The sequence below is a fragment of the Nicotiana tabacum genome, chromosome 16 (genome assembly GCF_000715075.1).
Source record: "Nicotiana tabacum cultivar K326 chromosome 16, ASM71507v2, whole genome shotgun sequence".
NCBI classification, from domain to species: Eukaryota; Viridiplantae; Streptophyta; class Magnoliopsida; order Solanales; family Solanaceae; genus Nicotiana; species Nicotiana tabacum.
The window spans coordinates 66,763,639-66,791,570 of record NC_134095.1 but is presented as its reverse complement, the minus strand read 5'-3'; the positions used below and the strand labels follow the sequence as shown (position 1 = coordinate 66,791,570).

General features: G+C 35.0%; 1 protein-coding gene across 2 annotated transcripts; it reads right to left on the bottom strand.

The window, feature by feature from the left end:
* Positions 1–194: 194 nt before the first annotated feature.
* Positions 195–27,768, bottom strand: LOC107831795 (putative ubiquitin-like-specific protease 2B). Of its 2 annotated transcripts, none has more exons than XM_075232906.1 (16): positions 27,211–27,768; positions 23,133–23,395; positions 22,925–23,012; positions 22,780–22,829; positions 21,945–22,145; positions 21,779–21,854; positions 18,458–18,554; positions 17,797–17,871; positions 14,268–14,399; positions 13,804–14,004; positions 13,663–13,718; positions 13,490–13,586; positions 11,447–11,537; positions 5,590–5,712; positions 3,636–4,046; positions 195–1,066 (listed from the first exon to the last, which is right to left on the bottom strand). In XM_075232906.1, exons 1-16 carry the CDS (start codon positions 27,308–27,310, stop codon positions 464–466), a joined length of 2,664 nt encoding a protein of 887 aa, XP_075089007.1. In that variant the 5' UTR covers positions 27,311–27,768; the 3' UTR covers positions 195–463. The 2 variants fall into 2 exon arrangements, with proteins under 2 accessions (XP_075089007.1, XP_016515075.2); XM_016659589.2 differs by having other exon boundaries at positions 22,925–23,027; positions 27,211–27,621.
* Between the last annotated feature and the right edge of the window lie 164 nt (positions 27,769–27,932).

Here is a 27,932-nt window from a genome sequence, read left to right as displayed (position 1 = left end):
AGCTCTCAATTCAAATCATTTCCCAATTTAATTGAAAAAGTCGTCCCACTCCAGCTATAACCGTGTACAACTTTTGAAAGCCCTTGTCACAAACTCAACCGCAGTAGAGTTTCTGCAAATATAGCAGCGTAAAGGGTGTGCTTCTGCATAAGCATGTTAGCATCAAATAGATGAGGAACAAAAATAAGACACCATTCACCTGAATATCTGTTAGCATAGATAAGAAACTAAAATAAGACAGCATTGGCGATCAGTCCAAATACTGTGTATCAAGCACCTATTAGTGCCTAACTGGATGATACCAAAACCCGGGTTAAGAGCATTTACATAAAATCAGATCTCGGGTGTACAGATATTACCCACTAAAATATATTCACAGGAAGGGGTGTGCATCTAACAGAGAATCTTGTATTCCTAGTGCCTTGAGAGCAAAGAATGCTTGATAAAATTCCCATTGGTTAATCTACAAATGCAGATCATCTAACAAGTTACTTCTACATGCTAATTCCCCTTCATCCAAGGGTGTAAGACGTATCCTTTTCACATTGTGTTGAGCATCTGCTTCTGAGCCAGGACCACTACCAATGAGCAGCAAACGTTTACAGGCAAGGTTTCCATTCCCATGGATATCATATAGGTTTTCCTGGCAAGAGGTGACAGGACCAGTATCACTGTTATCATGTGTCTCGGCAGAGCATTGTGCCAAAGTGATGTCCAGCAGCTCGCCAGAAGCGGCTTCGCCATCAACCAAACAGTCAATATTATTGACAGATGCAGATTTTGGATGATTAATTTTGTCATCTGAATTCATGTTTTGATCTACTCTGCATGGTTCTACAACCTCAACTTCCAATGGATTTTCAGAATCGTGGACTGAAGTAGTTGGTGATGAGTCTTCCTCGTCCACAGCTTCGACAACTGACACTCCAGGTATCCAGGAAGCTTCAGCAGTCAGAGACCCGGATGAATAGGATAAAGCACAGGGTTCAGATCCACTACCACCCAGATGTTGAAGACCAGTCTCAGTTGATGCATACACAAGGTGCTCTCTAGCTTCTACCTCTTCCTGTTTCAAAAAGATCAACAACTTTGTGACTTCTAGCAGAGTTTCAACACAATAATACTAATTCAATGTGATTTATGGATATAATGCATATAAAATAGAATCAGACCCTTTAGAAAAGTGGAATGATACAACCAAAATCAGTCCATCAGAGATCCAACTTAGATTGGACAACTAGCTAATATCCAAGCAAAAATAAAGCAAGCAGGAGCGGTCAACAAGATGCATTGTAGATTACTCCTTTGATGTCCAAAAGGTGAATCAGTATCATAAATGACCATGATAACAGAACACCGTCCATTTTTAAGGAATTCTCAGAAAAGGGAATCTTTGCAAAAGTTTTATATAAAGACTTGCATTATATATATCTCTCATCCAAGCACGTGTTCAAAAGTAATTCCAAAACTAACACTAAGATTCTTACATACATAGAGAAAAGATGTCAGGCTGCAATGTTAAAAAATTAATTCTGATGCCTGTATGATTAACAGAGCTTCTGTTCACCTGCCATCACCTCTCTGTTCCTCGCTTGCACAGCTCTCTCTCTCTCTCTCTCTCTCTCTCTCTCTCTCTCCCCCTCCCTCTCTCTCTCTCTCTCTCTCTCTCTCTCTCTCTCACACACACACACACACACACAATTTCTCTCTCACCCACACAGACAAAAACTCAATCAATGGATTCAAGTGCATCTAGGAAGCATTTTTTAAAGCATTCAATCATTATGTTAATGTGTCCTCTAGCTACAGGCGTATCATTTAATGAAAGAGAGGGGCTTGAGGGGAAGAGCTGCAACTTTGAAGAGCTGGTGTTGGTGAGGGTAAATATGGGCCATTAGGAAAATTGGCTTGGGGGCTTGCAAGGGAGAATCAAAAGAACTGACATTTAACATTTCAATTTGCTATTGTGACATGGAAGGCATGATAGTGACAATATAACTGTTAGTTTTGAGATAAGTTTCTGAAAAAATGTCAGTTGGAACTCGGAATCACAGAAAAAATCCTGGAATTTTTTGATAATATCAACTCCAATTTTAACCTTTACGCTGTTTTTGAGACAAACAATTTGTGTTATCAACTTTTACCATTTCAAAAAAAAAATGTTGACAGTTATCAAGTTATTTAAAGCATAAATTGTACAAAGATAAGTTCATTCAAAAGTACCAAAAGATGGCTAAATCACTGGCGCTATTGGAATTGCTGAAAATGGACTCACTCAATTTTACTGTACCTCATCCCACTATGATGGATCCAATTTTCTTTACAAGGAGTTGCACATTATTTCTTTTTGGTGATATTATCATTTTACTGAATTTTGCTGCAAGTGTTTAAACTAATAGTTTTAAATGCCACACATCAAATTTGAAAAAAAATCAAGTAATTATTCAGCCGCGCATAAAAGCAGGTGTCGCTAAGGCCATTTATACACGCACCAGCCCCTAACTCTTGGTATAACATAGGTTAGGTCGTTCGTCTTGCTAAACCGGCAATATAGTGCAGGCACCACGTACACCTCAATGCCCATAACTTGTTCTTAGAGAAGACAACATTAGACAATAATGCATATGACAAGCGACACTAATCGTTAAGGAAAGTTTAGATGAATATATAAGAATATCAGGACAGGAAATTAGAACTTTAGTAGAAGAATAAGTCACCAATTGAATTAGAATCTTCATCTGAATTAAAAAATTTAAAAATGATTTTTGAGCTTGTTTGACATCGCTTTTACTTCATATGTTTCAATTAATTGAATTTTCAATGCCTTCTTCAATATGATTATTATATTTATTCTTACTTTTTTAGAGATAACTTCACAAACCTCCCCTGAGATTTCAGCATATAACACATACCCCCTATGGTTTCAGATATTACACAAACCTCCCTTCATTGATATTTAGTGTAATAAAATTATTTTATAACTTAAATAATTTAGTCCTTTATGTGCTAAATTTTTGTTTTCTTCTATTTTGTGTCAAAAATTATACTTGAATTCTTTTCACTGGAGGCATGCATTTAAACCTCCCCTCTTTTAACTTCTATGTAACAAAGCTATCATTAAATTCACAAGTCGCAAAGTTATCCCTTATATTACAATTTACTCTTTTATATAGAGAAAATATGTTAATATACTTTTATTAGATTATAAATCAAACCATATCATTCAGTTTCTTCAAATAATATTTGGCTCGTAAAAGATTAAAAAAATAAGGATTACACATAACACTGATAAAAATTGTAAATTAAAACATAAAAATAAGCTTAAAAAGGAAAAGAAATTTATCGTTCAATAAACCATAAATACCTTTTAGTACCCAAGGATATTCTAAGAACATATTCAATGAAGTAGCTAGCTTTTTCTATGTTATGCATCAATAATCAGTATACTGCTCGTAGAAGATAGCACCACCCTCTTTCTCATTTGAAACCAAAAGGAAAGGGAAAAGTGAAAGGAAATAGGACAATGATGATCTTCATGATCTGAAGATTACATTATAACCATAGGTACTTATTTTTATGTTTATGTCTACCAATTTGAGAACTATTAAAGTAGTTACCGATATATGACTACATACATGTATTGGTGGCAATGAACTCCTGAACTCGTTAAAAGATGCTGAGTGACCAAAGCGCATGTCAAGCAATGACTCTTCATCAGATTCAGGCTCAAAAGATTCGTTCAAAACAAGGCCTGAATCACTAGCACAAACACCCCCGAGGGAGGAAGTAGGAAATGGGTTTATCTCATTAGCTTGAGAACATGGTAAATTGTCTGAACTCTTTGATGAACGAAATTGCTCAGATACTAATTCTACAGCATTTTCATCATAATTGCTCGTCTTGAGACCACCTTCAGGAAAGCAACTGTCACTCGCACAAGAGGGAGAATTTTCTAGAGAAAGGTTCTTGAGGAGGTTACTGATTAGTCTTTGAATTGCACTGCGCTTTATAGAAGGCTCATGAGGTTGAAACCAGTTTACACTTAGCTGAATTCAAAAGAAAGTAGAGTAATTATTAGGCATGAAAACTCATCAACTCAAAGAAACAAAATTCCAAAAATAAATTTCCAAATCATACAAGCAAGAATCCAGAAAAGAGTAACAAATGCAAGAAACAAACACATAAACAGCATAATAAAATAATCGAAGTCACTAAAAGAGAACTGAGAAGAATGATGCCAGAGAAGGGAAGAAGAAAGGAAAATTAGTATACCAATCCGAGATCTAAGGATATGGACTTTGCTAACCAGGACGAATGCTAGACTAAGCAAGGTAACCACTATACTATGTCAGCTATGTGGAAGTAGCAGAGAGCTCTGTTTAGACAAGACCAAGTTCCTCAATTTGGAAAAGATCTATTTTCTTCATATTCACAGCAGGGACAGTTCTTTTTCTAGATTCTCCTTTCTTTCCCTGGAGATAGTTCGATTCTCATGGCACAGATGTCTGAAAGATATAAAGAGTACCCATAATCCATTCATAAGTAGTTGCCTCCTTCATCTCTTTCCGGTTGCTCTTTCTTCTCTATAACTTGGGATAATGGGTGGTCTCAGATGGTGCAACCAGTAGCATAGATAAGTCCAGTAAAAAAATTTAATGCTCAGTATACTCTAGTTAAGAGAGAAATTAAGAAGTGCACCAAAGTTTTCATTTAACAATAAAGAGGAAACTCTAAATAACCAGAGTACTATTGTAAGAATGCACAATATCTTCTCAGGGTCACTTGCTCGTGAAAGCAAAATAAGGAAGAAGCAATCTGAAGCAGCAGCACGCTTGATGCAATATAGTACTAATTACTTCCTTACTTTTAGTTAAGTAAATCACCCCACCTTGAGAAAGAAATTGGAGTGGAGTTACTCTCCTACTCCTAGTGGGTTTTGACACACAGGTAATCTCCCACCCATCAAAACCACATTTAAAGAGACAGGACTGATTGCATTTCTGAGCTTGTTTTTGTCACAAATTGGAGAACGGGTTAGTGGCTGTTCAAAAACATAGGGTGGTTATGCACCTATTGCCTGACAAAGGTAATGAGCAGATTCCCATAAGACATAAGAGGGGATAGTACATTATTTATTCACTAACGCAGGGAAACCAAGTTTTTGGGCACCACAAAACAAATATTAACTGCAACCAGTTAATGCCAAATTGTATATCAGGCGCACATACACGCAAAAAAACACAGTTATTAACGGCTATTAACATGTATCAAATACAAATAAGATAACAGAGATGTAAAGGCAGCTCAACATTTTTGTCTCACATTAATACATATCAGACATAGAATTCTTCCAAGTGGTCTCAAAACTATCTCACTGAAGAAGGTTTCTATTTCTGACTCTACATTTCCCAGACTGGTTAAAAGATTCAACAATTAATACATCTTAGGATAGGCATCAAATCAGAATAGAGGAAATCAAAAAATTAATGTCCATTCATATGCAATAAGTGATTTAAAATTGTGGAAGACAACAAAAATTGAAGAACTTTGAAGAATAACACTGAAGTGCAAATCAAGCACTACACTTACAAATTCATTGTGGTAGTTCTTTATCCTGTATGGACTGATACAAGCAGGATCTTCCGCCAAAAAGTGCTCCACATAGTGTAGTAAAAAGAGACCACAGTCTGATAGATTTTGCTGTTGTGGTAGCTACAATCGGTGAAGAGAAAATGCAAGTAAGGTGGTATTCTCTCCAAAGATGCACTAACAAAGCATAAGAGTCAAGAAATAAATAATTTCTTTGTGAAAGAAACATTAGAGAGCTTAAATTTTTATCAGCTAAGTGACAGGTGAACCAGTAACTTGGGTCCAAGAACCTGCCCATCAACCTCAGATTTCTCTTCACAATTCACACTAAACATGCCCAAATTCTTGATGCCCAAATAGAGGTAGCATGACTCACATCCTATGCCAAAGAGAAAGCATTGGCTCCTTAGTCTACAACAAGACAATCAAAAAATATTGCTTACCACCGGTTTTATAAAATGTAGTCCTATGTCCAAAATTAATAATGATTTAGATTTTTTAGTAGGAGGTGTCTTGTGTTTATCATTCGCAGAATGCATTGAGTGAGGAAAAAGTTACTGACTTAAGAAGCTGTCACACTAAGCGCATTCTGCAAAGATAGGGGAAGTCGTCACATTTGGTACTACCGATGTGAGATATTAGTTTTAATTTGGAAAAGGGACCTACGGGTGATTTATTTTCTTAACAAGCCTTTAAACCCTGGAGTAAAGGTTTCACGTTGAGCAGGACCAAGACACAATACTTGGAGTGCAAGTTTAGTCGTGTGGCTCATGAAGAGGACGTGGATGTGGGGCTTAATACACAAGCCATCTCTTGCAAGAAAGGAAGTTGCAAGTACCTTGGGTCAGTAATCCAAAGAAATGGGGAGATTGACAAAGATGTCACACATCGTATTGGAGCGGGGTAGACGAAATGGAAAGTTGCATCCGGTATTTTGTGTGATAAGAATGTACCATCAAGACTTAAAGGTAAGTTCTACAAAGTAGTGGTTAGACCGACTATGTTGCATGGAGTAGTCTTGACTAGTTAAGAACTTCCATGTTCAGATGATGAAGGTAGCAAAAATGAGGATGTTGAGATGGATGTGCGGGCATACCAGGATAGATAAGATTAGGAAGTGAAGATATTCGGAACAAGGTAGGTGTGGCCCCCGTGGAGGACAAGATGCGGGAAGCGAGATGATTCGGGCATTTGAAGAGGAGAAATACAAAAGGCCCAGTAAGGAGATGTAAGTGGTTGGCCTTGGTGGATCAGAGGAGAGGTAGAGGTAGGCCAAAAAAAGTATTGAGGAGAGGTGATTAAGCAAGACATGGGGTTGCTTCAACTTACAGAGAACATTACCTTGATAGGAGGGTGTGGAGATCGAGATTAGGGTAGAAAGTTCGTAGATAGTCGAGCGTTTTCCTTGCCCATACTAGTAGTACAAGTGTTGGTCTTGTATTTGCTTACTCTTAGATTTCTATTACTACTTGTTATTTCTTTTGCTTCAGTTTTTTTGTTTTTTTTTATGACCGAGAAATCCGTCTGGGGCCGATCCTTTGGACCAACCGCAACCTTCGAAACTCGGTGGATAATGGGTCCGCCCCTCTACCCTTCTCCACTTAAATACCAGGCTTTGCTTTGCATGGTGTGGGGGCTTGAACCTGTGACCTAAGACACAAATCCACCACCCTTTGCCACTTGAGGTAGGCCCTGGGGGCTCAGCTTTCTTATTATCTTGCTGGTGTTACTTATTGCTACTGCTTCTTTTTTCATCTTTACTTGAACCGAGGGTCTATCAGAAATAGCCTCTCTATCATCTCAAGGTAGGGGTAAGGTTGCATACCCACTACCCTCCCAAAACCCCACTTGTGGGATTACCCTGGGTTTGTTGTTGCTGTTGTATCATCCATTAAATCATTGTGTTCAAAGCACTAACAATGATGACAACTTTAATTACGCAGAGCAGTAATACAAGAACAATTCTCTAAATGCAATTATGTCTGAAGTTGGTAATGAAATCAACTTTTATAATAATTTGAACTTCCACGCAAGAATAATTCTCTATATCCAAGTAGGTCCAAAATAGGGATAAAATCAACTCCTATAATAACGTGAACTTCTGCTCTTCATTTAGAAGTGTATATGATCTTTTTGATACGTAATATGATACAGAAAAAGTTTTGAAGAAAAACGGTAACTTCTCAATTAACCTGAAGAAGCAAGCAAGATATCTTAGATCATATGGGACAAAGGGTATTTTCCTAGTAACAAAAAAAGGGTATATGTTGTTTTGTTCAGACTCTTCAATTACATTTCTCCTTTGCAATCTATATATTATTAAAACGAGAGGAAAAAGCATCCACATTAAGCTAAGTGGCAGCCTCACAATAAGCCACTTAACAATTTAAGACAAAGTTAGTTAGTTTCGGTAATAATTAGTTTCTTTTTTAATTTAAATTTTAAAAAATTAATTATGCATTATGTAATGTGAATAATTAGTTACTCTTTTTGAATTAACTATTTCTTTTACGGAAACAGTAATTTTATATATTGAAAATTATTTATTCTGAAACCTATTCAATTTTAAATTGGAAAGTTCCCAAAACAAAATATAACTTCTTCTATTATATAAAAAGAACAATAGTGAAGCATGAAGTCAAGCCAAGTGTCATAGAGAAAATGCTACTTCACACTTTAAAAGCAAAATTTAACTAGATTTTATGACAAAATCTAATTTATATCTATAGTTAGATTTATAGAGATAATTTGTAATGCTAAGAGAAATTGAAAGCTAAAATATAAAATCTTTAATATTCTTATTAGATTATATCATTTCAAGATTTTGTATATATTTGAATTGATATACAAAAATATTTGAATCGAGATAAAACTTATAAAATTGCATCGAGAGACAAAACATATTTGAATTAATTTTAAAAAAATACATTCTTCTCTCTTCCCCTATTTATATTGGTCTCGCAAGTCATTATCAATTCACACAAAATAAAAGATATATAATAATGAAACAATTACAAGCAACATAGTAAACTAAATTAGAACTTTATATTGAAAATAAAATAGAAGAAAAATCTAATTGCTTAAAAAAATATTAAAAATACTTATACATTTTATACAAAATAATAAAAGAGAAGATAGTTTGGATGAAGTAAAAAATTAAAATTAGTTTTAACTATGAATTTTTTTTGAGTCATAGATTATACCGGAAGTAGAAAAGTTAAGAAATGAAAAAGTACATAAATAATACTCAATATATCATTGATAAATTCAGAGTCCGTTTGGACATAAGAAATTTTTCCCCTTTTTTCAAAAATTTTTTACTTTTTTTTCGAAATCAGCATTTGTTCATAAAATTTTCAATTTTCACTTGAAGATGCATTTTGGAAATTTTCGAAAATTTGAAAAACTCCAAAAAGTTGTTTTTCAAAATTTTCACTCAAATTACTCACAAAACTTTAAAAACAACCCAAAATTATATTCATGTCCAAACAAACTCTAAATTTCAAATACTATTTTCACTTGAAAAAAAAAATCACCCTGTTTTGGAATTAAACAAGCTTGAAAGTGAATCCAAGTGGTAGTCAAGCTTGATATGAAGATAATATATTAAAAGGATGGTAGTCAAGCTTGATATGAACCAAGTGGCGTATCAAGAAAAAGTAAAAAAATATAAAATGATGAGACTTATTTAAATTTGAGATGAGAAAGTAGTTTTTCATAAAACCAAAATCAAATAATATTGAACAATCAAAGAATTTCAAGTGACTAATAAATAAACTTACTCGCAGGAAAAAAATAAAAATTCATTATAAAATTGTAGAGATGAAACTTATTTAAATTTGAGAGAGAGTATCTTTTGAATTATGATGAGAAAATTCATGCAAATAAAATAACTAAAACCATAATAGATAAGGTCAAAAATAAAAAGATATAGAACAATAAATGAATTTCAAATAAAAGAGTAATAAATTAATAACCAACTTTCTTAGGAGTAAGAAATATATGTTATCTATATTATATTAAAGGAGGTAATAAGCAAGGACATTAAATCTAAAGGCATATTAATAAAAAATTCACATGATAGTGCAATCATACTGAGCAACGAATAAAGCAATAATGATAATCGAGGAACAAAAGGAAAAGAAATGGTATAAAATATTACAAAAAAGATTTATTAGAATTTCAAATCAGAAAGCGTTTTTGAGTTATAATGATAAAAATCATACATATGTAAAATATCACGTAACTCAAATCTTAATAGATAAAGTCAAAAACCAAAAATATTAGGCAATAGAGGAATACCAAGCAATAAAGCATAATTTAAAAGATAGTTGACTTTAACAAATAAATCTTAAAATCAAAATTTTAATAAAAAGTCAAATGAGAAGAAAAACTTAATCTCTAGGCATAGACTACCAATTAGTAAAAAAAATCGGTAGATTTATAACTATTAAAAAAATTAATTTATATTTTGGACAAATTCAGATGAAGGCGTACAATGGAAAAAAAGTTTTAAGAAAAGTTTTAGGAGTAAGAAAATATATATCTATATCTATATTATATTTAAGAAAAGAATTAACAAAAATATTAAGTCAAGAAACAAGCTAAAACGTCATAATAGCAAATGAAATAATACTAAATATAGTAGGTTATGTAACAAAGAAAAGTGAGGAACTGAAAAGTTATTCGATGGCCATATGAATCCTTTTTCTAATTTCATAAGATTTTCTTCTTGGGCATGTTTCACCGGATAAAAAAAGGGAATTGAAATTTAATTCAAGCAATATGATATAATGTGGTCAAACAAATTAGCTCACACAACATAATTTATATTCCCCGCGCATCGCGTGGGTGCTATACTAGTAATGATGATAGGAATATATTCTTGTTTCATCAAAAAGGGGTCAGGTACAAGAGATCCTAAAAAAATACCAATGGAGGATGCATAAGTACCAAAGGTGGAACAGAAAGAAAGACAGATTACCAAAATCATCAACTTGGTTGAACCTTTGTGGACACAAACCCAACTTAATCTAATTTGACAAACAACAACACCTTAAAAGAGGTGCTTGACATTGATAACTTAAAACATAAGGGACTTTTTTTCTTTAGAATAAGTAACACTCTTATCCCAAGTTATCTTAAAGGTCTTAGACACAAAAATATAAAATTACAAATTTAACTCCGATGTCATTTTCTTCTTCGAAGTACAAATTCTTTCAAACCACAGCCTTTGCCATGGTTGGCCATGAACTTGGACAGATAGTAGTAATCCTACAGACGAAAAAACATTGGAACCAAAATTCAATGCATCAAAGTGATTCTCTTCCATTAAATTTGTACAAGTAAAACTCTCCTCCCAAGTTACATTAAAGACCATAGATACACAAATCACAAATTTGGCTCCAATGTAATTTTGGAAGTACAAATTCTTTCAAACCACAGCCTTTGACGCGGTAGGATATGAACGCTTGAACAGATTTTAATGATATTACCGAAAACAGAACTTTGCTACCAAAATTCAATTTCATAGTGATTCTTGTCCAATAAATTGTCATACATCCGATGCACTTTACCATTATACCATTCCCCCTCAATGAATTTTATATCAAAACGTTTATATCAAGGAGTCCATGAGGGTGATGACAACCACAATTCTTAACCAACTAGCATCATAATCAACTAGAGACCATGTCTCTAACACAGAAAGGCAATATCAAAGAAGGTAAAATTACATCATCTCATAAACTTGAAATTTATTTTCTCATACTGAACATTCAAATTCCTCATATGAGACAAGTTTTGTATGGGAATGCAAATAATTTATAAGAATGGGCAACGAAACTTCAGGTTGTACCTCAAGAGAGAGAAATTTCAAATTTCGAAAATTTGAGGAGACAACTTCAGGCGTTTCCTTTGTCCTCTCTTTCCATTCCTCCCAGAGGTAGCTGTTATTAAAAGAGGAAAATAAGGCAGCATTGAAGTCAAATTCAATCAATTTGATGCTATCTACAAGGAAAATAACTGGAAAGTAAGATGGAAATGGCAACACTCATTAGATTCTGCAGCAGCATAGAGTATTGAAGCAGTACGATACAACTTTCAAGTGCCTCTATGCCAGCTAAACTTTGAATTAACTTGTAACATTCAGCCTCTGAGGAAGTAGAAAGATTGCATTGTTTACATAAAACATCTTTCAAGCATCTTTTTTATCATTAAGTCTATCTTCCCCTACTCCTCTTCGGTTCAGGTTGGGTAGCATGAAGACTTAAGTGAGAAGCAGATGATTCTGCAGGGTATATAATTGTTCAGAAAAGTGATTACACTGAGGCACGACTAGAGAGTTCGAGCACGTCGAGGTTCCTATCAAATATCGGTAGAATCAACAAACAACTGATTATATCTTAATAGTTGCTCTATAAAAAACTCCAAATCCAACTACTCCACACCTGATGAGAAAAAAAAAAACTTTAAAGACAATCTCCTCAAATGACTGCTACTTATTATTATAGAAAAAATATATAGGTATTTTAATTCCAGTCACAACTCTATCTAGTATCACATTCTGAAAGGTACAATTGGGTTCAAGATGATATTAGCTCTAACCACTACCCCTCAGGTGACCAAAGACACCAATCTGCACCGGAATAGCATTGACGCAAAGCAAATGGGGAGAAAGAGTTGAAGTACCACAGATACCTTCTCAACTTCTGTACTTATATATGCTTTTAAATGGTTGTTTTTCCAGGTGAGAAGAAAGAAAAGAAGGCAACATTATCTTTCTTCTTATTTTGTACTCCCCCTTTCACTTTTAATTGTCCACTTTTGACTTTGCACTCCCTCTAAGAAAACATAAATAAAGTATATATTTTACAATTTTACCCATAACAATGAAAGCATTTTCAAAAGTCTTGGGGAATGAGTAGTTAATGATAAGGGTAAAACAGGAAAAAAAAGATTGACTTTCTCTTGATTTAGTATAATGGACAAGTAAAAGTGAAAACATATTTTTAGTATAGTGGACAAGTAAAAATGATTTATTTATTTATCCACATTTCTAAGGTAGTCGATATTGGATCCAATCCAGGGGCGGATGTAGCGTTGAACCAACGGGCTCAACTGAACCCATAACTTTTGATGCGGAGTAAAAATTTGTATGTAAAAATTCATTAAAATTGCAAAAACATTAGATATGAACCCATAACTTTAAAAATATAATAGGTTCAATGCTAAAAACTTTGAATATTGAACCCATAGGATTTAAATCCGGGATCCGCCTCTGATCCAATCAATTCCTTCTTGTTCCAACGAACTGAGAAGACTTTACATGGGAAATTAGCATTGTTTTAATTCAAATAAATGTTACTAAGAATCTCAGGGGTATAATAGTAAACAAATAGTATACCATTCAAAACCAAACACATATTTAAGATTATACATGGTATATACATACATATGCACAAAATAATCTCATGATTGTTAATCTCCATATTACAATCCCAGTATATAATCCCCGTATAACATTCGTTGAACCAAATGATCCCTAAGATGATACAATAGTTATGATTGCCCATTTAATTGAGTACGCTTAGGCTGAGCATGACATATGTACCCCATAAACACCTAGTTTAGTAGAACGCAATTGCCTGTGGTTGCATAATCTCAGGCCCCATATGCACTCATTACTTTCCTAAAGACAAGATAGAAAAAATTGTAGCATCTAAACGTTCAGTTTATAAAAACATCCATAAAAGCTATATAGCTTGGTAGTGAAACGACCAGTGATAATTCAAGCATCACTGCCTACTACCCCTGCTTGTTAGATACTCTTGCATGGTACCCTGGCAAACATTGAAGAACTCTCTCAAATATTAATATCTGGTTAGTAGGAAACTGCTACCTTTGCAGAAGATCTTTGAGACCCACATGACTTCCTCTAAAAGAATCCATGTGCAATATACATGGTACTTTGACTGAGCTAACTGCAGAATCATCATCTAAAAAACACGAAACAATTTATAAGGAAAAACAGTAAGGCAAATGCAAAAGTCAAGCAAAACAGAATGGACTTGCCTGTAAAGTTAGCCACTTCACCAGGATGGCATATGACAATCAGACTCCAGTGATAACTGTCAGTTCACGAGATAAGTTACTTACAACTAACTACAAAAGAGCACCTCTACAGAAAAAAAAACATTAGTTCACATTTCTTACTTGTAATTTACAGGAATGAAAACAAAGTCCTTATCAAATAAGTCCACTTTCCTTGTCCACTTACGGACACGCAAAAAAGCAGCACGACCATCAAATGCACTGGTTGGATCTTTATCCATGTCAGCCAACTTTCGAAAAAAGAAACAGTTAAAGAAATGGTATCGTTGCCTCTTCTCTGGTGGAATTCCATTCTTTAAATACCTGTCAGTATTTTTAGTTTCAATTCATACCAAATGAGAATGGTGGCACAAAGCAAACCAAGAAATTAAGTTTAAAGTCAAAGGAAAAAAAATAGAAATCAAACAGTCCTCACATATTATTCATACAAAAGTTCAATTCTGTGAGAAAAACGAAAAGAAAATGTATGAAGCATCCACTAAGCAAGGTGACTAGCTTCAGAATATTCAATGATTCTTCATTGTAGGCCAAATATTATATGTTGGTATGACATTAAGAGAACTTACTGTATGTAGAAATCAATAATTGTATCATTGACAAATGTTTCTGGTGCCAGAAGATCAAAGTCCCTCTTACTAATGCAAACAGCATCAGGATCTCCTTTAGGATAATAAACTTCTTCAAGCGGCTCACCGTAACTGCAAAGTTTTGAATTTCTTCAGCATCAGATAGTAAGAAAAGAAATCTTGCTTTATATATATATATATATATATATCTAATTACCACTAACACTTCAAATGAGAAAGACCAAATTTTACAAGCCAAAAAGAGTCCCTTTTATAATTCAACATTAATTTTATAAATATTGCACCAAGAAGTCTGTCCTTGAACTACTTCCTAGTGAGGCCCACTAAAAGTACACTGAAAAGGATTAAAATGGCATGACATCCTGAATTTTACCAGATTAACAACCATAGCTTAAAAATGGTTAGTTTGCAAACTGGGAGAACATGTCAGGAGCAGAGCCAAAATTCTATTCCTTAATCCCTACACATAAATGCAGTGCGATGTCACAGTTTTCTTCCAATGAAAGCAATCACAGATATTCTGTAAATATGAATTTAGATTAATAAATATCATGCACATTAAAGGTAATTAGGGATATCAATTACTATCACTGTGTATTATTTCCTAATTTAGAGCATATTAACAAATTATTTGAACCACAACGGCTTGAGGAAATGATCAATCTAGACATAACCAAAATCTTTTAATCATCTTTTCCACCTCTTCTTTCTCCTCCTCTTCTTTTTCCACATGGTATCAAAGCTAGTTAAGTCGCTTCTCCATATCCCCTATCAAATAAAGAAACCCTCTTCTACTCACCGAAAAAATAAAAAAAGAAGAATCCATTATAGAACTCTGACGAACATACTAGAACAAAATCTTCAATTAATCTCTAGTCGAAGATTTTTGAATCGCACCTCTTATATAAACATATAACCCAGCCACAACCTAAACCATCACCCACATCGTGTGTGAGAAAATGTGCTTCTTTTGTTTTATGACCAACAAATCGCCAAGGGCCAACTAGTGCAAGATTCAAAAACAATGGATAATGGGCCTGCCTCTCTATCCTTCTTTACTAAAATACCAAGCCTTTGTCTGCGGCAGGATCCGAACTTGTCACCTGCATCTAACCCCCACATCATGCATTGTGCTCTGCCATTGAACCAAAGCCTTTGAGGCTCACGTGCCTTTTCTCTGTTGTCAATGCCAAGCCATGCACCAGCACATGTCATCTTCACCAACGCCTTACCCTTGATAATGATACAACTCCATCTAGGTAGAACCCACGTCCATTCTACACCATCTCCTTTATTCAAATCTAGTATATAGTTTACAATGGAACAACAATTTTAAGGTTCGAAACTATCTTTTTCTTTAAGTTTCTCTAAAATCCGGCTCGGGATCTTGTGCTCTCTCTCTCTCTCTCTCTCTCTCTTCTCTAACCCTTCAAAGTCTTGATCCATTCTTTATCCCTCCTCTTGCAGTTCCTCCTTTGTATCGTACGTCTATCTTGGTTTCGGCTATCGTACGTCGATCTTGGTTTCGGCTAACTTCTTCTTTGACAACTATTATCTTACTTTACAGTATTATTTATATATGATGCTAATTGTGTTCATTGTGAATATGTAATTTGTATAAAATTCATAGATTTCAATAGTAAATAAGTCATTTCTATTAAAGGTGTGAGCTTTGTCAAAAAAAAAAAAAAGAGCCTCTTTTTTGGTGGAATTGATTTTGGCCTTAAACTTGGAAATACAAGATCAAGGGATCAAACATATTCCTTGTAAGAAAGTTAATCTAATACTAATTATTCATATGATGTTAATTTTTCAATAGTGACTATTTAATTTGTATCGAAGTCATAAATTTGAATAGTAATTAAGTTATCTGTACCGAAGGTGTGTATTTTTTCACAAAAAGCTTTTTCTATGTAGTTGGTTGCACCCTTTAAACTTGGAAATACAAGATAAGGGTCATATCTTGAAAGTAGCATCCTAAAGAATACCTTTGTCTTGAGGGATAAGTGGGCTTGGCAGGTCTCGAGCTAAACCGTATACTAGGCCTGTCAGGTTAGGGCTTTTGGGGGGTGGACAGCCTCAGCCCCCTAGGAGCTGAGTCAGGCTGGGTTGGGCCCACCTCAGTGCAGTGAATCTGAGCCTCGAACCTTGGACCGATTTGGGGGGTTAAGTCCTACCGCCCAGGCGCCCACTTGCCAAAGTTTAGTTTATTCCCACTCCAAAAACAGTGCCAAAACCAAATTTAAACTTGGAAATACAAGATAAGGGTCATATCTTGAAAGTAGCATCCTAAAGAATACCTTTGTCTTGAGGGATAAGTGGGCTTGGCAGGTCTCGAGCTAAACCGTATACTAGGCCTGTCAGGTTAGGGCTTTTGGGGGGGTGGACAGCCTCAGCCCCCTAGGAGCTGAGTCAGTCTGGGTTGGGCCCACCACAGTGCAGTGAATCTGAGCCTCGAACCTTGGACCGGTTTGGGGGTTTAAGTCCTACCGCCCAGGCGCCCACTTGCCAAAGTTTAGTTTATTCCCACTCCAAAAACAGTGCCAAAACCAAATTTACTTGGGGGTTTACTATGTATACATTGGTTCTTTTGATTGGTTGATCCTGCATGCTACTCTGATTTTCAGCAACGTATTTACCTTCTTGGGTGATTCTTTTATGTAGTTAGTGGTTTATAACATTTTGAAGATATTCACAATTGCTGCATAAACTTGTTTTTAATCAAAAACAGAATGGGTATTTTCACCCCATTTTTTCTTAGAAGAATTTTCACCCCATTTTGATGATCATTATGTGAAACAATGAACCCCGATGTGTTAAACTCTGCCTTAGAAAAGACACCCACACACATAAGAAACCAGAAAGCCTGCATAAAAAAGCAAAGCAGCACTCAAAATCTCCACATACAAAGGAGAACAAACTGTTTCAATCAACTGGGAGAATATCTTTTAGGCAGCTTAGATATTTCAACATCCAAATTCTCATTGCCTACTGCTACAGGACTAAGCTACCCAGTCAAAGGTAAGAGCTCAATGAATAAATACCATAATAGGAAGGGAAACAAAGAAGAAAGAGGACAACATGGAGGTGCCAAAACATGGATCACCTATTGCATAAGGAATATGGAAAAAGCTAGCTGTTGGACAGAAGTTCAACCATTATAGCTCATCTGCCTAGAGTTTCAGGGAGAAAAGAATCCAAGACAAAGAAACCCTGACCACAAGAATAATTTACCAAGTCAAAGATGGAATGAGAATAAAGAACATCCATAAAATGGAAACCAAATACTGTGTACCAAAGTCATGGCTCTGCATACTGCACATGCACAGAGAAAGGGTAGTGGTTTTACCAAGTTATAAGCATCCGTCAAAGTAATATCACTAAAATCTCATAAGAAAGTATGGATACAAGACAACTATTAACACAAATAAGAAAAGAGGCCCTTCATGTAACAGAATCTAAATCTCCACCTGCAGAGACGGAGAGTATAACAAACTGCCTCACTAACCTTGGAAAATATTTCTTAGATTGCTGATCTGATGTTTCTCCATGTGAATTCTCCCTGCATTCTTCAATCTCATTGCTACATGACCAGGTGATCAAGATTAGAGCAGAATAACACAACTACAACATATAAATAATAAACGAAGAGCTTAAGTCCTAGGTACACAGAGTCGCTGAATCAATCAAGTTCAGTGTCTTGATGGAGCTTGAAGCAATGTTACAGTTCATGCATTTGGAAAGGGCAGTGTCATGATGTCCAATAATAAGCAATTGTGAGCAAATAGATAGAACTGGGACTTATTAAAATATCAAAACAACACTGCACTAAATTCAAAAGGTAGAACCAACTAGCTGAGGATGAAAGTGGAGTAAGAAACCAGGCATTTCAGTCTACAAGAGACTCTAGAACACAGTATAGCAGCCAGATTCATATGTCTCTAGCAGTAACTTTTTTCTCTTAACTAAAGAAGAATGAGAAAATTTTACTCCAAGGAGAATTAGCCCCAGTAATTAGAACTGGTAACAATTCAAAATCCAGCTCAATTGGAAAACATTCCCCGTCATTCAACAAAAACTAGCAAAAACATAAGAGGAATTAATATACACATTAATTCTGCAACCAAAAGCAATAGCACAAGTGAGAAAAAGTGATTGAAAGGACTCACTAGTTCCATACTGCTTTGTAGCCATCCAAAGATTGAATTGCTTCACATTTCTCGGACAAGTCAAAATCATTAACAGCAAACTCCACCTCCTCAATACCTTTGACATTAAGCACTTCAGCATTCATTACCAGAGGCAAGATCAAATTTATCAGGGGAGACCATAGGGATTTCAAGGAAACAAGCAGCAAACACTAAACCACCTCATACTCTCTTAGACATGTTGCATCAATGTATATATAACACAAGCCTTTCTAACACAATCCTTTCTATTAAGACAAATATAAAACACAAGTGGAGAAAGAAAGAAGAAAAATTAATATATACGGGCCTACCTTGTAGCATGCGTCAAAGGTATAACACTGAGAATATAAGTTGTTTAAAGTTTTTCAGTTTTCTTTTTAAGTTTCTAGAGTTGAAGTTTCCCTACAACCTTAGATCTCTCAACATGTTTGCTCTTAATATGGCAATTAGGCCTTAAGTTCATTTTATTAATCTTTCCTATTTGATTTGCATTTCTAAGTGGAAAAGAAGCCAAGTTATAAAAATTTCCTTACCTGGAACTTGAAATAGTGAAAGATCATGATTACATTCATATGGATTCAAAGTAAGCATTTGTTGCTTCTTTAATTCTTTATTCAGCCTCATCTTTGGGACATTCCTAGGGAATGCACACAGGATTTTCAGAGCTTTCAATCTTATGGTATCCCTCCTAATTTCCAAATCACTGCACGTCGACACACCAACCTAAGCAACTCTAAAAACCTGAATATTTGCCCCTCCAAAATTCAGTGATTTTGCAATATTAAAGGCTCATCAGCCAAGATCTGCTGTCCTCCTGCAGCTGAACTTAGGTTAGAGAAGCTGGTAGAACAACATCACAATATTGCTAACATTTCAGCGCAACATCCGTTCTGAACTCTTAACCAGATTTTAGATTTCTGAAACAGCTCCACATCAATTGGTGGTCATTGCAAGGAATATACAACTTTGAGGGTAAAAGCTGTAGACAGCAAAATAAATGCTCTAATGTTTAACAGAGTAAGCTTGAAGACTCGAACATAGTTGTCGTAAGTTATGATACCAGATTCTTATACTGCCATATTCTGCTTGAATACTTTAAGAAAAAGATATCCTGCTTTAAAATATCAGTATCCTGCAGTTCTGCAATGTGTATTGTGCCATGATCACATGATTCATGCGATTCTGCATTTTCTTAGAGGTCACAATGGAGATGTTAATATTATTCTTGGAGATGGAAAGTAAATTCATTTCAATAACTTTTCTATATTTTTTTATTATTCTTTCTAGTAATATCATTTTACATTATAAAAGCATGATTCTTACGAAAAAACATAATTTATTAATGTTGATGAAGAATCAAACAAGGCCAAGGCGTCACGCTATCCTCAAAAAGCAACATCAGAAGTTTTAAAGCAAATAAGAGTCTATACAAGAATGAGTGCTGCCCTTTTGGATGTCATTTGATCCTATCTTCCTGCCTTGTACTATTTCAATGCCAGGAAAACTACTGGGCCCGAAACCAGGACTAGTTTTAACTTCAAATAATGCATTTCACTCAATCCAAATTCATCTCAGAACTGCAAATATAGCATACTCCAACAAAATTTTGCCTTCTGCAATAACTACAAAGCCACAAAATCTCATCAAAAAGAACATATGGTGCCCCCATAATTGCAGATAATGTCCTCGAGACTTCCTTTGCAAAGAGCAGTGCATCGTCTAGTGTGCATGAAACTCATTGCTATGCTTAGTTCTTTACACGTTACACACTAGTTAGAAGAAATAACCATTATTTGCTCTGAATTTGAAGCAAATCACAAGTGTTAGCCTGTCATTCGATACAGACTATGTTAAAGCTTTAGTTTTGGAAGGAGCCTTCACTTTTGAAATAAAAGAAGAATAAAATCCAGTGGGTTCCTAAAACAAAGCAGTTAAGAGAAGAGACTTGCAAGTACAAAGGCTTGAAGGTTCTTAAGACCAAACTCTACTATCCGGTGGGGTAGAAGCTAAAATTGTGAAGAGAATCTAGAGAGGACAAGAAGATATTTTGCCTCTCTATCAATGAGATTGCCAAAAAGATGGAAGCTCAAGAAACCAAAACACTTTAGAAGAAACAAAATGACAAGACTGAAGCATTACATACATAAGAAAGGCATTACAGTTGCGAATATACAACAGAGTTTTCAAGAAACCAAAACAATTTTTTTTCGAAAAAACTCAAGAAAACAAAATATTTTAGAAGAAACACATTGGCGAGACTGAAACACTACGTATATAAGAAAGGCAATACAGATGTGAGCATACAATGGATAAAGTTCAAGAAACCAAATCACATTCTAAGAAACAAAATGACGAGACTGAAGCATTATGTAGATACGAAATGCAACATAGACGTGAATATACAATGAGTGAAGGACAGAAGAGTAAACTTGTGCGACAACATAGCTTGATATTGTCTACAACTCTACATTATTGGAAAGTGGTAAGAGACGTGATTTCTTCTACATTATCTTTGTCCAATACGGAATCTGTTACCTATAATTAGTATGTCATCAATATAGAATGGTTTGATTCTTTGCAACAAAGAAAAAAGTAATTTCATTGCGATTTTTATTTTATATAATAGTAATCCCTCCACTATTTTATATGGTGGCATTTGATTGGGCATAGAGTTTTAAGAAAGAAAGAAAGATTGTTGGCACATACCAAAAGTACCCATAGAAATGCCAAGGCCCACGTGGGCTGGGCTAGGTTGGGTTGGGCTGGCCCATTTGACAGCTCTAGCAGGTTATAAGCAACTTCCCAATTCCCATAGCCCTAGGACATCCAAAAGTGAAGTGGCAAAGGGTGGTGGATTTGTGTCTTAGGTCACAGGTTCAAGCCCCCACACCATGCAAAGCAAAGCCTGGTATTTAAGTGGAGAAGGGTAGAGAGGCGGGCCCATTATCCACCGAGTTTCAAAGGCTGTGGTTGGTGCAAAGGATGATCCCCAGACGGATTTCTCGGTCATCAAAAAAAAGGACATCCAAAAGTGAAGAGGTCCACATACAAGAAACTCCAAACAATAAACATATTTTCAATTTATTTTCTATGCTTATGTTCATTACTCAAAAACCATAGAGCGAAAGGGAGAAGGATGGACTGGATACAGAAATCAGACCAAACAGCCTCATTACTGATCCCCACTTACACATAATAACATAAAAGCTTCAAAACAAGAAGAGCATAGAATTAAGATATAACCAGAGTTTAAACAGAAAATGAATACATCAAAGAAAAAGAGCATGAGTGTAAGCATACCAGAACTCTCGTGAGCATTTTCACCTTGTGTTGTTGATCTTTTATTTACATGAATCTTAAACACAGCCACGTCAAACTGGAAACAAAACAATGAGAGCTTTCAGCCCCATGACATCCGCAAGTATCAGATAACACTCGCTCCAAAATGAATAACTATGAAACTCACCCTCCCTGACAAATGAGATTGAATTTGGAATACGTCTTCAACTCCAAAGCGAATGCAAGATGTCTCTGAATCCCCGTTCAGTGTTGAGCCTTTGACCTCAACACAATTACTGGAAAAGGTTACTGTAGTGTCTGTGACTGCGTAGGATGTTCCTCGATAATAGAGATAATCAGGACAGAAAACAATTGGCTTGTTTTCAAACTGCAAAATAGAAAAATATTGGTAAATAAAGGATAAAATGGAAGAAACTAAACTGCACAAGTCATGCAATAATTTTAATTTCAAATGAGTTCACTACTGTAGACCAATAATTAATTCTAAGAGACTTCAGGCCAAAGAATAGCAGATATCCTTGAAAGTAGAAGTCCTAGCGCATGAATTTTTCAAGATAGATAATATCCAGCATGCGGATACCTGGACCTTCCACTAGTGCTATTGCTCAAAAACTGTATCATTTTTCTTTCTCAGAGTTAAAGGGATAAAAGAGAACAAACAGCAATCCTTATGAAGAGCTTGTACCAAACAGTCCCTGAAAGTCAATATTTCCACAAGTACATCATGATTATTTGCAAAACTTCACCTGGTTTCATATCATTATCGGTTTTGGCATTTATATTTACACATTGAGAATACGATAATCAATGCAAATGCAGTTTGTTTTCAAAATGTAAACGATAGAAATAGAGCATAGACAAAATGATAAGACTTTGGTGCCAGCAACTGTAGATACTTCAATCATTCACTTACTAACTGAGCAGGATTAGCGAGTGTTCATTGCTAGATATTATTTACATTACACTATGAAGGTTTTCATTAATTGAGCAGCTATCATTACCATTCCCCACTGGTCAAACTGATGATTTGATAATGGTCCATCTAAGATGTCTGAAACAAACACAAGAAGCTACGTAAGCAGATGACACAATATTTGAATTGTTGTGATATTGGTGTACAGAATGACCCAGGCAATAAGAACACACCATGATTGTCTGGGGTGGCAGATGAGTATGATGCTGATTCATCACTTCTGCTTTCATCAACATCAGAATCCGTGCCAACTGATTCATCCTGCACATATTCCATCTTTGAAATGGCCCTTTTTAGAGAAAAGTCTATCAAAATGATAAAGCTAATAAGAAAAAACATGGAATGTCATTATATTTTGGAAGGAGATCCATAGAAAATCACCTGAAAAGCTGTTCCAGTATATGAACTGCCTTCCAAGAAACTTCCATCTATACAATTGTTAGGTTCCCTATCAGGATATCGCCTTTGTTTTGTCGAAGTAATTGTTGGAATGCCCCCCAATCTCAGCATTCTCTCATCACTACAATCTTCTGCATCCAGACTTGAGGGAGCACTTTTACCATTAAAATCACCGTCAGCTGCTTCCATATCTACAGTAGGTTCATCACCAGTCTCCTTTGAGTTTATATTGGTTCCTCGTGCACCTTAAATGAATATTGATAAACAAATTTATATAAAAAATGTCAAACCAAAATTAATATAAGATGAATTCACAAATACAAAGGACTGATCTTCTATTACTTTTTTTTCAGCAGAACCAGGCAGTAGGAACCGGCTTAAATTTATCACAAATTAGGTATGTAGACCAATAGAACCTCAAGTATCTCACAATGGGCCCTTCTATTTAGGAAACAGACAACCAGGGTTTACAGAATAATCTAACTAGTCACTGCAAATTGCCTAATGACCAATAACCCATAATCAAATAGAGGTGGAAGAATGCATAAATGGATAGTCGACAAAAATATTGAACCAACCAAATGCGCCCATCAATTCATTTGACCAAAGCACCAATCAAGACTAATGAGTAACACAACTCTCGAACAACAACTACACAAAATCCAGATTGCGCAGTAAATGTTACTATCTAATTGATAAATATGCTCCTATACTAACATACATTGTAATTCACTTCACCCCAGAGAAAACCCTATTTTCCACTTCTTTAACAGCTTAGGTAAGAGGAACAAACCAGTCAAGTCATTCTCCCAAATTCGATCATGCAGTTAATCCTTATTAGAATTGCATCTACCCTTTCTTGTTAAATGAGAAGTGCACAACAACACCAAAAGCATAAACGAGCTCAACGCAAGAAATAGTATGTCTACTCATTATTTTGATACAGTAATAAATTTTATTAAAAGGGGGCAATAAAATGCCCATATACAAGATTTGTACCTAAAAAGCAGTATTTTTCAATGCGAGAAGTGCGATAAAGAAACAAAGGCCCTAGGGCTTTAAGCGAGAAGAAGCGAAATGCTGCTTCATTGAAGTGAAGCGCAATTTTAAAAGAATATCAAAATGGCATTGCACAAATAAATAAAATAACTAAACAATCAAAAAGTCAACAAAAAAATACTCCTATTAGCAAATTTTAAATGCTAAATGCCATTGAAATTGTTATTAGGAAGAGAAGACATTAATCAATTTATAATTGCAAATATCAGCTGAGTTTTTACTATTAGCAAAAGATTAGAAGAACTAGAGAAAGTACCAAACACTAATTAGCTACTAAACAGGGGAAAAAAGCTTTATTAGCTTTATCAATGCAAATATAAGCTGTTTTTTTACTATTAAACAAGAGATTAGCAGAAACAGAGAAACTGAGAAAGTACATACATACCCAAGAGAAACTGAGAAAGTATTAAATACTAATTTGTTATTAACAGTCTTCTTCTTTGTTTTTTGGATTTCTTTTTTGCTTGTACAAACTGGGAAACAGAGAAAGAAGAAACAAAAAGAAGCGGCAGCAACTCCGTTAAAGGGATGAAACTGAAAAAGTATAAAACCTTACAAAAAAGATATGATTTTCTACAAATGACACTCAATCTTTTTTACATAGGAACCTGCGGCCCAATTTATGTGATGTCTGACTGGGCACAAAATTTAAGCAGGGAAGAAAAACTTTGAGACTTTAAAACAAGGCACAGATAATTGTGTGACAACAAATCATTCAGTAGGCGTAAAATGTGATGTTAAAAGCTAAATTGTCTCAAAATAAAAAAAAACATCATCCCTTTGGGATAGACTAAAAAAGGAAAGAGTATTACATAAATTGGGACGGACGAACCAAAGGATAAGAAGGTATTCCTCAAGTGTGCAAATCCTTCTCTACTCCATAAAACCCTCTCCTACTTCTCTCTCTCCATGCTGTCCACATAAGTGCTAAAGGAGGTAAACATTGTTCATTTTATAGTGCTTGACATCATCATCTGAAGTCCAAACCACCTCAGAATTTTCCACCACAAACAAAATGCAATTTGACAATGTAAAAAGAGATCATTCCCCTCTTCTCCTGAACTTTTACACATGAAGCACCAATTGATAAAAGTAATTTTTTTTTTTTGATAAGTTTGATACAAGTAATTTTCCTCTTCCTCAAATTCTCCATTGTCAAGATCAAACCTCTCGTAGCTAGTCAAGTGAAAGAGCACACCTTTCGCAGTATCCAAGGGGCCCATACTGAGACATGTGAAAAAGTCGACTTCTCCCTATTCGAATGCTTCTCATAGTCGGACTTAACAGAAAAAACTCTGTTATCCCCAGCCCCCATCTCCATACATCATGGCTATCCAGTATAGTTTCTAGTTTGTGAAGCAATTCGACCAACAACAACAACAACCCAGTGTAATCCCACAAGTGGGGCGTGAAGCAATTCGACCAAACTAAAAAATTCGGTAATCTCCAAATTTTGTAAGTTCCTCATAAACCTCAAAATCCGATGCACTTCTCCCGTTGAAAACTCCATATCTTTGAGATTGGCATCTCCTTTTGGGCTTTGGCAGCAGATTCTATACATATTTGGAAATATGATTCACAAAATGTTGTTCTTGCACCAACAAGGTCCCCAAAAACTTACCTTACTCCCATAATCCACCCATAATGATATGTTCTCATTAAAAACCTTAAGATATTTCTCCATAGCTTACACCCGTAGGGGAGTGAGAAATTTTTAGAACTTCCTCCCCTTCCAAGACCCCATACTTCTCCGCAATCATCCCTCCAAAAAGCATTCTCCTCTATCCCAGGTCTCTATAACCAATTTCCCAATAGTGCGTCATTAAATACCCTTAGTTATTTGACCCCAAATCCACCCCAACACTTTGATGTGGTGACAGTCTCCCAATTTACCAAGTCAACCAATTAATATGACTAGTGGGGTATAATAATAATTAGGAAATAATCGAGTAAGCATTGCAGCTATGAGTGCTACAAACGGTCTAACGAGAGGAACAGATAGTAGAAGTGATTGAGACAGGAGCTCCTAGTTCTGGTCAGTGAAATGACACTGAGACGAATTTTTAATGTGCTCACAGAACCTGTTGATAATTTGGGGCTTGTAGGTGCTAGTACAACATCTCCTATTCATAGATCAGCCCCCACATTTATATAGATACAAAATTATCTATTTTTGAAACGTGGATGTAAAGGCTTTGATGCCACTTGGGAAAAATAAAGAAGGAATAAAATAAACTAAAATAAAATAAATAGATAACTTGACAATAAATGATATTAAATAGATGTGAAGATACAGCTAAAATTTTACATTTGACCATTCAGGGGCTAACTTTACTCTAATACTTACCACGAACTCTAACATTCTATCAAGCAAACTCTTGATCTAAGAAAAATATACTAGTGTGTTCCATCTACCAGAGTTCATGAGTTTGATTTATACTCAAACGGGAACAGAATCCAACTCAACAAAAGTGCTGAAAAAACAAATCTTTTTTAAGATTTGCATGTCAATAGAGAATTTAAAGAACCTTCAATGTTATCGGGTTCCAAATATTGAGAGTCGGAATGAAACAATATCCAAATGAAGGGAAATGAAAATTGAGAATTCATATAAATGACCCCCAACTAGCTTGTGATTGAAGTAGTTGTTGTTACACAATAAAATACACAACCTAAATGTTCAGAGCAGAGCTTAATAACACATGATACTTGCTGAGGGGGAAATACAGAACCCAAACGTTCATAAAAGAGTTTTAAAAGACATGATACTTTCTGAAGGAAAAATACAGAAGCAAGTTACAATATAAAAAGTTACCCACACATCTTGGAACTAAAAAGTTAAACAGTTAAATATAATTACAATAAATACAAAAAAAAACAATTCATAAAATTAGAAGTTACTACACACCCATGAACCAAAAAGTAAAAAATAAAAATATAAACAGTTCAGAAACCATGGTTAAATTCTACAACAACAAAAATTTACAAAGCTGAAAATTACCATTTTGGGTGAATGTATACTTGCTGCAAAACCTATTAGCTTCGATTTCCGAAGGCTGCTCCTCAAGTTTGAACTCAAAAACGTCCGTAGGATTCTTCATTCCAAAAACGATATAAAAAGGAGAATTTTAACGAGGATCAAAAGCTACGAGCTCTAGGGTTTGCAGAATTGGGGGTTAAAGTAGCATTTATCACATTAGGGTTTTCTAGATCGTACGATTTTTGGGAGAGATAGAGCAAGAGAATTGGGGGAAATTGAATTGTTTAACGCTTTGGAAAGGTTTTAATAGTATTAAATGGGTATCATCGATCAAGCGTGTGACTTTTGGTAAGAGAGGATAGTATATTATATTTGCTCCGACAATGAACGCCAATAGAAACTCGGTTTTCAAGTAGACAATTTTTTCCGTTTCTAAAATAAACTTGATATGATTTGGAATTTTGGATTTAGCCTTTGTTTTTTGGATAGAGAGAAGGTAAAAAGTTGGAAAGTGAAAATGAATTTATATTCTTACTTTTGTTTAGATTTTTAAAAAAAAAGAGAAATTCTCTTTACTTGCTTGGTTTGACATAGGAAAAAGGATGAAGGTCTTATCATCTAGCAATGGATTGAGGTGAGAATTTAGGATTGACAATAATAATTTTCTTAGCTCGTTTGGGTGTACGACAAAAGGAATTAAATTTCACACTAACCTAATTTATCGCATTTTGCTATCTCCGTCA